Source organism: Pezoporus flaviventris, unplaced genomic scaffold, assembly GCF_033815535.1.
Source record: "Pezoporus flaviventris isolate CSIRO_AGI_PZ_B2104156 unplaced genomic scaffold, CSIRO_AGI_Pfla_v1 ptg000077l, whole genome shotgun sequence".
Classification (NCBI taxonomy): Eukaryota; Metazoa; Chordata; class Aves; order Psittaciformes; family Psittacidae; genus Pezoporus; species Pezoporus flaviventris.
Window position 1 is genome coordinate 299,607 of NW_026892625.1, and position 12,316 is coordinate 311,922.

General features: G+C 42.4%; 2 protein-coding genes across 5 annotated transcripts in view; both read right to left on the bottom strand.

The window, feature by feature from the left end:
* Positions 1-12,316, bottom strand: part of LOC133279422 (transcription initiation factor TFIID subunit 4-like) — a 243,767-nt gene that overhangs the window by 216,803 nt on the left and 14,648 nt on the right. Inside the window, exon 3 of the mRNA XM_061473128.1 lies at positions 2,078-2,215. Coding sequence (XP_061329112.1) covers positions 2,078-2,215 — 138 coding nt within the window. The remainder of the gene's footprint in view (positions 1-2,077; positions 2,216-12,316) is intronic.
* The window catches only part of LOC133279421 (granule associated Rac and RHOG effector protein 1-like), a 340,966-nt gene that overhangs the window by 186,265 nt on the left and 142,385 nt on the right, over positions 1-12,316 (bottom strand). The window lies entirely within an intron of this gene.

The following is a 12,316-nucleotide window of genomic DNA, read 5'->3' on the forward strand; positions in this document are numbered from 1 at the left end:
TCACTTGGGGGCAATTGAAAAGTCTCTGTAACCAGACTGTGGTTAACAATTCAAATATGTGTGCTTGCAACATAGCTATTATTAGAGGCTGTGATTTTGTGCATAAACCACCTGTATTTACTAGCCAGTTGCTAATAAGAAACTACACCTTGTGGCATTTGGATTTGTCACTTGTAGAAGAGATGTTAGAGCATGCAAATTTACAGCAGCTGCTAGAAAATGCTAAGGCAGAAGCTAGAAAAATCCTAGTAACTGTACATCACAATGATAGTGTTATAAAACAGGTAATGGAACAAATTAAGAGGGTGGGAGAACACCACTGGTTGGAAACTTCTTTGGCTGGTCCTTCACTGCCACAAGCATCTTCAAAGCACTGCTGTACCCTGGAGTAGTTATACTGCTAATGTAAATCTGTGTGTGCTTTGCCATAGTAGCGAGTTGCTACTGGATGAGGCAGGTGAAACTGCACTGACAACGAGGTGCAAGGGCTAAGGTTGGCCGAATGCCTCCCACCATATTTAAGGGCAAGACTGGGTTGGCCTCTGTTTGCCACCAAGAAGAACCTTTAGCTCCGCTGTTGGCTACAACCCAGCAGGCATTGAGCAGTGGGAACACATGCCATGCCAAACCTTGATGTAAGGGATGGCCTCCTCTGTTATAAGAGGGCCATCCAGGAGGGAAGGGCAGGCCAGGTAGCCTGCGGTTGGCATGAGAGATGATTTAGTCCAAATCCCCTGCTCAAGCAGAGTCACCTAAAGTAGGTTTCATCATTCTCACAGTAAGAAAGCAAAAGTTAGCATAAATAACTATTATAAGTAATAATAATATAATAAGTAACTATTGTATTTGAACTTTCCATCTTTAAATGCTAATGTCAAGAAACTGATCTTGTGTGATTTAAGACTCCTCAAGCAAGGAAGGGGATAAGGAAAGCCAAGGACTGTGCTTTTGGAAGTAACAGCGTCTATTCTCCAGGTTCCCAAGACTCCCAGTCCATTTGGCCAACAAATCGGTGAGATCTTGTCTTTGGAGCCTGGACATCACCGCTTTGCTTTGCTTTTCCTCCCTGTCATAGAATCATAGAATGGTTAGGGTCGGAAAGGACCTTAAGATTATCTAGTTCCAACCCCCCTGCCATGGGCAGGGACACCTCACACTAGACCATGTCCCCCAGGGCTCTGTCCAAACTGTCCTTGAACACTGCCAGAGATAGCACCTAGAGATTTGTTGCCAACTTGTGAAGAATTGAAGTCAAAGTATCATGCAAAACAAAAAAGGGGGAGATGTAGGAACTGCAAAGCCATCCTGTTCCCACTACATGGATAATTAAAGAAGAAGAAGAAGAATTACTGATAGTGCACCTGGGTCTTGAGTAAGCCAAGGAGAATTTGGGTGCAAGGTTGAGCTGGGAAACAGCCTGGGGAGTGACTGTTCATAGAATGGAATTTATAGCGACTGAAAACAGTTACTGGGAAAGATGTAGTTGCTGTTTGGTTTCATGGCTCAGACCCATATCTGTATACTATATATTACCACGCTTGAGTAAATAAAGTAGAACTAGTTGTGAAAGCAGCGTGTTTGTGTGTGTGTATGTTTAGCCTCTTTCTTTACAGACACCACAATCGCTCAACACCTGTGTAACAGCGTGACTATACATTTATTATCAATTTCTGGGATTATATTCCTGATAAAAGCAAACATAGAATCATATAATGGTTTGGGTTGGAAGGGACTTTAAAGCTCATCTAGTTCCAATCCCCTGTCATGGGCAGGAACACCTTCCGCTAGACCAGGTTGCTCAAAGCCCCATCCAACCCAGCCTTGAACACTGCCAGGGACAGGGCAGACACAGCTTCTCTGGGCAAGCTGTGATAGTGCCTCGCCACCCTCACAGGGAAGAATCTCTTCCCAATACCTAATCTAAATATCCCCTCTTCCAGCTTAAACCCATTCCCCCTTGTCCTCTTGCTGCATGTCCTACACGAACATAACATTAAAATTCACTTCTGAAAAAACATGTAATTACAAACATCCTTTTCTTCACACATCTTTTGTTTTTTATATTGTTATTACTTACTGTGGTATGGGAGAGAATAGAGCCTCCTGGCAGAGTCTCAGCAGATGTACCACTGACAGGTGTAACAGCTGATTGAACAAATTTGGCTTGCACTGGAAATCCCAGGTGAACAGTAGATGTGGCTACAGAAGTTGGTTGCTAATAAAGGAAAAATAAGCATTTTATTTATATTCCTCCTTAGTAACTTGATCTCCAAGACTTTTTAATAATAGCAATTACATGAGTAATCATTATTAATGCTGAAAAAAACAAAACCAAACCATTAATATGTTCTCAAATATATATTCACAAATAATACAAAAATGAGCTTTCTTATGTTCAATGATATGTTAGCAATATTTCTCCTAAAAGCTATTTGCCATACAGTTATTTGGAAAAGATCAGGAAAAACACAATGTGACTTTGAAAAAAACTGATATTACATTTGATTCATTAGTTCGGTTATAACATTTACTTGTCAGTACTCCTCAATATTTGAGTTTATAATTGCCTTCTGTGTGCCTTGATTACATAGCTGAAGCTTTTATCTTTGTGCATTTATCACACACAGACTGCAAGGAATTCACTGCATATGTACAGATGAGATTAGTGTAGGATGAATGGGAAGTTATATATCTTAATCTTTCTGAACTTCTGTGTTTGGCACTGCAATCAAAGTATCTTTTCTTAAACTTGGGAAGAGGATGGCTGTATCAATTCCCTACAAAGGTAAGTACTACTGTATAGAGGTATGAATTCTGAACCTTCAGCAATGCAACATATAAGGATAAAACCACTGACTTTATCCTAAACCCATATACTCAAGTATATCTATATACTATATAGTAAAGGATATAGTAAAGTATACTATATCCTAAGTATTATCCTAAGCCCATATACTAAAATCCTAAGGGAAAGCAGACTACACCTCTATTTCAGGAGCTTCCGCTGTTCCTAGAGAAAGGTGGCTCCTTCCTCACATTCTGTCCTGAATACAGGCCTAGCTGATGAAACTAGAGGAATTTTCATGAGAAACCCAATTCCTTTTCCTCCCAAACAGCTGGGAGAAGATCTGGCAAATGATGGCCCTGGGATATGTGAAGAAAAACCTGTATTACCAGGCTGCAGAAGCAGTTTAGAACCTGGACAGCTCTGCACATATCAACCAAGTCAATCTCATTCAAGAGCATTTAAACATTGCCTTATTTTCCCCTCCTCTGTTTTTGCAAGTGAAGGAGGAATTAGTTGTCAAGAGGAGCAATTTATAGAGCTGTCAAATTTGATAACTTTTCAGACAATCTTTCTTATATTTTTTAAAGAAAGTAATTCATAATTCATTTTATATTCTCCAGTTATCACTCTAAACACTTCTTAATGAGTTGCCAAATTAGCCGAGCTTTTGCAATTTCTTTAGCATGTTATTTAATAACCTGGGGTTTACATCTAACTACATAGCTCATAACACACATTTTAAAACACAATAATTATTTAAAGTGCCTATAAAATTAACACTGAAAGCAATCACTTAGCTGAGTAACTTCTGACAGTGGCTAGGAATTAAGACAAGGTGAGAAAAAGCAACCATACTACCTATGAAGCATGAAACCTATGACTTTTTCTGATATGTTCTTCATAGTAAGATACTATTTCCTACAATACTCACAGCAGACTGTAAATTTCCACCTGCGTAGACTTTCTACATAAGTAAAAGAGTAAAACATAAAGTCAGTGACTGAAGTATATTACTAAATTTTACACATTTAAAGCACCCTCCAATTTAATTCAAATAAAACTACCTTAAAATAACTGAATAAAAACATAATAGTAAATCTGAACTCTGCACAGTAAAATAACAGTCATCCCACTAACATACTGAAGAAACAGGCATTTGATGTTCTAGAGGTTAAAAACTGCATAGCCTGCAATGTTCCTCAATCTTGCAAAATATTTTGCAGGACTCGCAGAAGTAATGTTTATATTCTGCCTGTCTTGACTTAATGGTACACACAATTTTTCTGTCTCAGTCACAGTGGAGACTAGGATTCCTGAATATTATACTTCAAGGACATAAAACTGTAAGACACTATTTTCAATACATACTAAATTCCTACTGAAAAAATAATTCACAGAATTTAGCTGATACATCAAAATTTGATTCTGAAAGAAAAAAGCTTAATTATAAACTTACTGAAAAAGCTTACTTTTCAGGACATATGATTGCCTGTGTTTTAGAACTTGAACACTTTTCTTGATTAATCATGACTACTCAAATAACTGACACTTCTAAAAACTTAGCATAATAATTGTCATTGGACATTTCCTCCAGAAAACCAAGGAATAGTCTCTAGTTATAAACCATCCGCCTAATCAGTCTAGTGTCTAATTCTGATATGATAAACCTTTAGACTTGAAAACTTTACAACCTGGTTTTAAAAGACCATCAACCATCATTATTAAAGAGCACTGTAATGATATAAAGAAAGCAACTGCCTAGAAAACATAGGGTTAAGATATTTGATATAAGGAAAGCAAGTGCCTGGAAAACATAGGATTAAGATACTTTTAACTTAGGTCTAAGATAGAGAACAATGTTTGTGTTGTAAGTCTGTGGTGTGATAACATAATTTAGCAGTCTTACTAACAAGAGTGAATTATTTCTTTCCATCCTTCTAATGAGTGAATTATTTCTTACCATCCTTCTACTTACCAGTTAGTTTGGAGACAGCGACTCCCGAACATAGCTTTGGATATTCATTGTCTGCCCAGCCTGTTCTGCTTGCAATAAATTTTGTATGAAGGTCACACTGTTCTAAATCTTTGCCAGCTATCAGAAACCTGCAGATACAGCTGGTTTCAGCTAGCTTTGTGATTACTGGAGCATCCAACTGTGCCAAAGGTGAAAAGTGCACTGTGAGGAAGACTGCATACTTCATCTTGAAGAACCCTGCCCACATGAGGAAGACTACTTACTTCCTCTTGAAGACCTCTGGCTACGACCATCGGAGGGCAGTGCGCAAGCGCCAAAAGGGAGGAAACTTATGATAATAAGTACCTAAACTAACTGTAATATCCCCACCGCTCTCTCAGGAACCTAATGAATATGCATGTTTGTGTGTAATAAATATCTGCTTGCTTAACCCCTCGGTGTGCAAGTTAGGAGGAGCGATCCCCCTTGCACCTAGGCCTGTAAAAACATAGATGCTTTATAACTCTCTCTGAGTTGTAGAGTCTGATTACGTGCTTCAGTAAGGTCAAACATTTATAAAACATAAGCACTGTCAAAATGAAAGAGAGTCTGCAGATCACATGCAGAGCCATGGAAGTTCAATGCAAATTTTTGAAGGACAAAATTATTTCTTATCCTTGGTAATAACAACAAAGAAAGAAATGATACAGTACAGTCTGGGCAGCTACTACAAAGATATGTCAAAGGAAATGAATCCTGACAAGCTGAAATACCATGATTCTAATCACACTACACTGAAATAATCAAACTTTCGCATCCTGTAAGACATTTATCATTCATGAGATCTTGCAGGTTTCCTCTATTCTCAACCACCTTATTAGCACTAACAAATGTAAAGCAGTATCTGTAATGCAGTGGGGTATCTATGGAGGCAGAACCCCACACAAAAACAATTGCATCTTTATAATACATGAACTCCTTCAGATTTTAGGTATCTCTACAAACACATGAATGCACAGTATCCTCACAGATGTAGTATTATATAAATACAGCAAGTTAGATTATATTCTTCCTGCAACTTCAGCTGCTTTGCATAACTGCCTGAGGCCAAGATAATCAACTCCCAGTATTTGCTGTGCACACATCTTAAGGTTGACTTTGGGATCCAAACTACAGTCTTCTAATAATGACTGAACACTGTCCTGGGTTCAGCAGTAGCAGTCATTTTTCTCCTTCTTGGTAGCTGGTGCAGTGCCATGTTTTTGACTTTCAGTCTGGGAACAGCGCTGATAACACCAATGTTTTTAGTTGGTGCTCAGTGATGTTTAGTCTGACCAAGGACTTTCTGAGGCTCATGCTCTGCCAGGGAGGAGGGGAAGCCAGGAGGAAGCAGAGACAGGACACCTGACCCAAACTAACCAAAGAGGTATTCCATAACACAGCACATCATGCCCAGTATATAAACTGGGGGCAGTTACCCGGAAGGGCTACATCTCTGCTTGGGTCAGGCTGGGTATCGGTCACAGGTGGTAAGCAGTTGTATTCTCTTTCCTTGTTATTTCCCTTATCATTATTACTATTGGTGTTAGCAGTAGTGGTTTTGTGTTATACCTTAGTTACTGGACTGTTCTTATCTCAACCTGTGAGAGTTAAATTAGTTATATTCTCCTCCCCATTCCTCCAGGAGAGGGGAGAGGAAAGGAGGGGACTGAGCGAACAGGTCCGTGGTTCTGGGTTGCCGGCTGGGCTAAAACCATGACAGTTCTCTCTGGCGACCAACATGGGGCACGAAGGCTTGAGATAACGGCAGATCTGACCGCAGAGCGTCCAACTGTATTTGTGATAAGCATTCATTGTTCTGAATTAATAGTCACTCCTCACAATGCTGATTTACTGGCTCTCAAAGTTCCTGCTCTTGATCTCAGAGCTTCAGCATGTCATACCATACTTACAGACGGTATTTGCTGGTTTAGTGTTTATTGGCTGGGGGGCCTGTGCTAAGGTTCTTCTTTCACTGTACTTTATGGTAATGACGAGCTCCTGGTGCTACTCAAACCCCAAGCACAGTGCCTGCACCAATCCCAACAACTGATACTGCAGCCACTCAAACCACAGAAATAATCACTGCAGCTAAACTAGAGGACCAATTTGTGCCAATATCAGTTGTCCCCATACACAAGGAAAAAGCAAAAAAGAGGAACAAAGAGAAACACACACAATGAAGAAAGATGAATTAACAATGTAATTACAACACAGGACAGCATCTGAAAAAGAGATATTATTATGAGAATCAGAGGAAGAGGAAGAAGAAGAGGTGACTTCTTGACCCTGGGCCTCAACTGAGCTATGGAATATGCAGAAAGATTTTACCCGTCAACCAGGAGAGCACATCATCACCTAGTTGCTCCGATGCTGGGACAACGGGGCTGACAGTCATGAACTAGGAGGTAGGGAACCCAAGTAGCTGGGATCACTTGCTAGAGAAGGGGGAACTGACAAAGCAATTGCAAAAGAGAAACAGTCCCTCAGCCTTTGGAGACGGTTCTTGGCAGCTGTGAAGAACATAACATCATAACACCCTACAAGGGTGATGTTATGAGTCGTTCAGCGAAATGGACCACGCTAGAGAAAGACATCCAGTCTCTGAGGGAATGAGCCATTGTAGAGATGATCTATAGCAAGGTGGGTGCCAGGGACATATCTGTAGATCCAGATGAAGTCAAAAGTACACGACATGTGGCAGAAATTTACACGGAATGCACTGTACACTCATTGGCAGGAATAACCTGACATGACATAGCACCACCAACAGTGAATGAAGTGATTTGTCAGCTCTGAGAGTTCAAAAACAATCTCACCCCTTCCATCACTTCAGCTGTGGAAAAACTGTCCCAGGAACTCAAACAACTGAGAAACAATCCTACCTACAACTGAGAGAAACCTACCTCAGCTCTGGAGGAATGGGTGCATGAATTGGAGAACAAAGGCCAAGGATGATAATCCCATGAAAGCTGTGGCTCAAGTTTCTGGTAAGCAGTTCCAAGGATGGAGTGGAAGAGCTGATTTCACTACAGCTCTTGTCATAAAGACGACTAATGCCTTTCTACAAGATATAAGAGAACAATTTTGTGATATTATTAGAGAGGCCCTACCTCCAGCCAGGTGGAAGAGAGGGACAATTGGATTTACTGGACTGTGTGGAACAGATGGCCTGGCATATCAGTCCCACAGAAGTATAAGGCTCTAGTAGATACCGGTGCACAGTGTACCCTGATGCCATCAAGCTGTCAAGGGGTGGAACCCATTTATATTTCTGGAGTGAAAGGAGGATCCCAAGAGTTGACTGTACTGGAGGCTTCAATCAGCCTGACTGGGAGGAAGTGGCAAAAGCACCCCACTGTGACTGGTCCAGAGGCTCCATGCATCCTTAGCATACACCACCACAGGAGAAGTTACTTCAAAGACCCAAAAGCTGCTTTGGAGACAGAGGAAATTGAGCAGCTGTCCACCTTGCCTGGTCTCTCAGAGGATCCTTCTGTTCTGGGGTTGCTGAAGGTCGAAGAACAACAAGTGCCAATCGTGACCACAACAGTGCACCAGCAGCAATATTATACCAACTGACACTCCCTGATTCCCATCCATAAGCTGATCCATAGACTGGAGAGCGAAGGAGTGATCATTACGACCCTCTCACCCTTTATTGGCCCCATATGACCAGTGTAAAAGTCTAACAGAGAGTGGAGACTAACAGTAGACTATTGTGGCCTGAATGAAGTCACACCACCATTGAGTGCTGCCATACCAGACATGATAGAACTTCAATAAGGACTGGAGTCAAAGGCAGCCAAGCGGTATGCTACAGCTGACATTGCAAATGTATTTCTCTCAATTCCTTTGGCAGCAGAGTGAAGCAACAGTTTGCTTTTACTTAGAGGGGCATCCAGTGCACTTGGAACTGATTGGCCCGGGGTGGAAACAGCCCTACCATCTGCCATGGAGTGATCCAGACTGCACTGGAACAGGGGCAAGCTCCAGAACACTTGCAATACGTTGATGACATTATTGGGTGGGGTGATACAGGGGAAGAAGTTTTTGAGAAAGGGAGGAAAATAATCCAAATCCTGCTGAAAGCCAGTTTTGCCATAAAACGGAGTGATGTCAAGGGACCTGCACAGGAGATTCAATGTTTGGGAATAAAATGGAAAGAGAGGCATCGCAGGATGCCCATAGACGTGATCAACAAGATAACAGCAAAGTCTCCACCATCTCATAAGAAAGAAATATAAGCTTTCTTGGGTGCAGTGGGGTTCTGAAGAATGCACATCCCAAATTAGCTTGATTGTAAGCCCTCTCTATCATGTGACCTGGAAGAAGAATGATTTCAAATGGGGCCCTGAGCAACAACAAGCCTTTGAGCAAATCAAATGAGAGACAGTTCACGCAGTAGCCCTTGGACCAGTCCAGACTGGGCCAGATGTGAAAAACGTACTCTACACCGCAGCCAGGGAGAATGGTTCTACCTGGAGCCTCTGCTCTGGCAGAGAGCTCCAGGAGAGATTTGAGATAGACCCCTCGGCTTTTGGACTCGGGGATACAAAGGATCTGAGGCCAGCTATACCCCAACTGAAAAAGAGGTACAGGCAGTCTATGAAGGGGTTCAAGCTGCTTCAGAAGTGACTGGCACTGAAGCACAGGTCCTCCTGGGCAGGCTGGTTGCCCGTGCTGGGATGGATGTTCAAAGGCAGGGTTTACTCTACACATCATGCAACTGATGCTACATGGAATAAGTGGGCTGCACTAATTATACAATGAGCTCGAATAGGAAACCCCAGTCCTCCAGGCATTCTAGAAGTCATCATGGACTGGCCAGAGGGCAAAGATTTTGGAATGTCACCAGAGGAGGAAGTGATGCATGCTGAAGAGGCCCCACCATATAATAAATTGTCAGAAAGTGAAAAGCAGTATGCCTTGTTTACTGAGGGGTCCTCCTATATTGTGGGAAAGCATTGGAGAGGGGAGGCAGCTGCACAGAGTCCCCAATGAAAAGTTGCAGAAACTGCTGAAGGAGAAGGCGAATTTAGTCAGTTTGCCGAGGTGAAAGCCATCCAGCTGGCCCTGGACATTGCTGAACGAGAAAAATGGCCAGTACTTTATCTCTATACCAACTCATGGATGGCGGCAAATGTCCTGTGAGGGTGGTTGCAGCAATGGAAGCAGAGCAACTGGCAAAGCAGAAGGAAACCCATCTGGGCTGCTGCACTGTGGAAAGATATCACTGCCCGGGTGCTGAACCTGGTGGTGAAGGTACATCATGTAGATGCACACGTACCCAAGAGTCGGGCCACTGAGGAACACCAGAACAACCTGGTAGATAAAGCTGATAAGATTGAAGTGGCTCAGATGGACTTAGATTGGCAACATAAAGGTGAATTATTTTTGGCCCGGTGGGCCCATGACACTTCAGGCCATCAGGGCAGAGATGCAACATATAGATGGGCCCGTGATCAAGGGGTGGACTTAACAATGGACACTATTGCCCAGGTTATTCATGAGTGTGAAATATGTGCTGCAATTAAACAAGCCAAACAGTTAAAGCCTCTTTGGTATGGAGGACGATAGCTGAAGCATAAATATGGGGAGGCCTGGCAGATTGACTATATCACACTCCCACCAACCCACCAAGGCAAGCGCCATGTGCTTACCATGGTGGAAGCAACCACCAGATGGCTGGAAACATATGCTGTGCCCGACGCCACTGCCCGGAAAACTATCCTGGGCCTTGAGAAATAAATTTTGTGGCGACACGGCACCCCAGAGAGAAATGAGTCAGATAATGGTACTCATTTCTGGAACAACCTTCTAGACACTTGGGCCAAAGAGCATGGCACTGAGTGGGTATATCACATCCCCTACCATGCACCAGCCTCTGGGAAAATCGAATGGTACAATGGGCTGTTAAAAACTACACTGAGAGCAATGGGTGGTGGGACTTTCAAACATTGGGATACACAATTACCAAAGGCCACCTGGTTGTTCAACACCAGAGTATCTGCCAACAGGACTGGCCCAGGCCAGTCAGAACCTTTACGCAGTTCTATGTGAACCTCAATCATCCAATGAACTCAGGTATATGCTGTTGCCTGCTATGGAGCACTTTTATAGCCCAACAACTAGATGTCTTTAGGTCACCAGCGACTGGCCCTGACTTCCCTCTGACCATCATCCCAACAAAAAAAATGCACTTTGACGAAAACAGACAATCTCAGCAGTGACCAGACGAGTTCCACAGTCATCAGCAGGCAACAATCCAACACTGCACACCACCTCTCCTGCTCTGAAAGACTGTTACAAGAGATGGAGCCCGACATCATGGACTGGATGAACTCAGCAGCTTTATACGGACTGGTCCATGCACTAAGGAATGATATCTCTCTCTTTGTGCGTGTGTATGTATATATAAATATATATATGTATGAGATAAGAATAATGAGATATTGAAAAATAACGGATCTGAGCATGATGTGAATGGTATGGAATAAGGGGTGGATACTGTCTTGGGTTCAGCAGTAGCAGTCATTTTTCTCCTTCTTAGTAGCTGATGCAGTGCTGTGCTTTTGACTTTCAGCCTGGGAACAATGCTGATCAGACCGATGTTTTGAGTTGTTGCTAAGTAATATTTACTCTGACCAAGGACTTTGAGTCTCATGCTCTGCCAGGGAGGAGGGGAAGCCAGAAGGAAGCAGAGACAGGACACCTGACCCAAACTAGCCAAAGGGGTATTCCATACCACAACAAGTTATGCCCAGTAGATAAACTGGGGGCATTTACCCAGAATGGCTAGATCGCTGCTTGGGTCGGGCTGGGTGTCGGTCAGCAAGTGGTGAGCAGTTGTATTCTCTTCCCTTATTATTTCCCTTATCATTATTATTATTATTGGTGGTAGCAGTAGTGGTTTTGTGTTATACCTTAGTTACTGGACTGTTCTTATCTCAGACCGTGGGAGTTACATTCTTTTGATTCTCCTCCCTATTCCTCTGGGAGCAGGGGAAGGAAGGGGTGCAGGGGAACGAGCAAGCAGCTGTGTGGTTCTGAGTTACCACCTTGGCTTAAACCACAACAGTAATCAAACGTTAAACATCGGGAAACACACATCGAAGTTATTTCAAGCAACCTACGCAACCATCAGTTAAAAAATATAAAGGCATCTCTTCATCTCTTTCCATTCAGAATTATTTACCACTTCTGCAAACACAGACTGTAGGAAAAACTACTTTAAATTCTGCCTATTATTATGGCACAGCTGCCCTGCACTAACATCCAAAGATACTTGCCTCTACATTTTAGTAAGATAGTTCAGCTCTAACCCCTAATGGCCTGAAGCTGAACAGCCTCCCTAAGCAATTTTAAACCAATGCAGCCTACCAAGTAATCTAAAAAACAATACCCCTTCATCCTTGAATATACATCACTTCTGATTTGAAATAAGCCCACTCCACTGAAGATTTTGGGGTAGGGAAGTACACTACTCTGTCAATCCAAATAAAAAAGGAAATGTAGTCATGACACAGACAAAA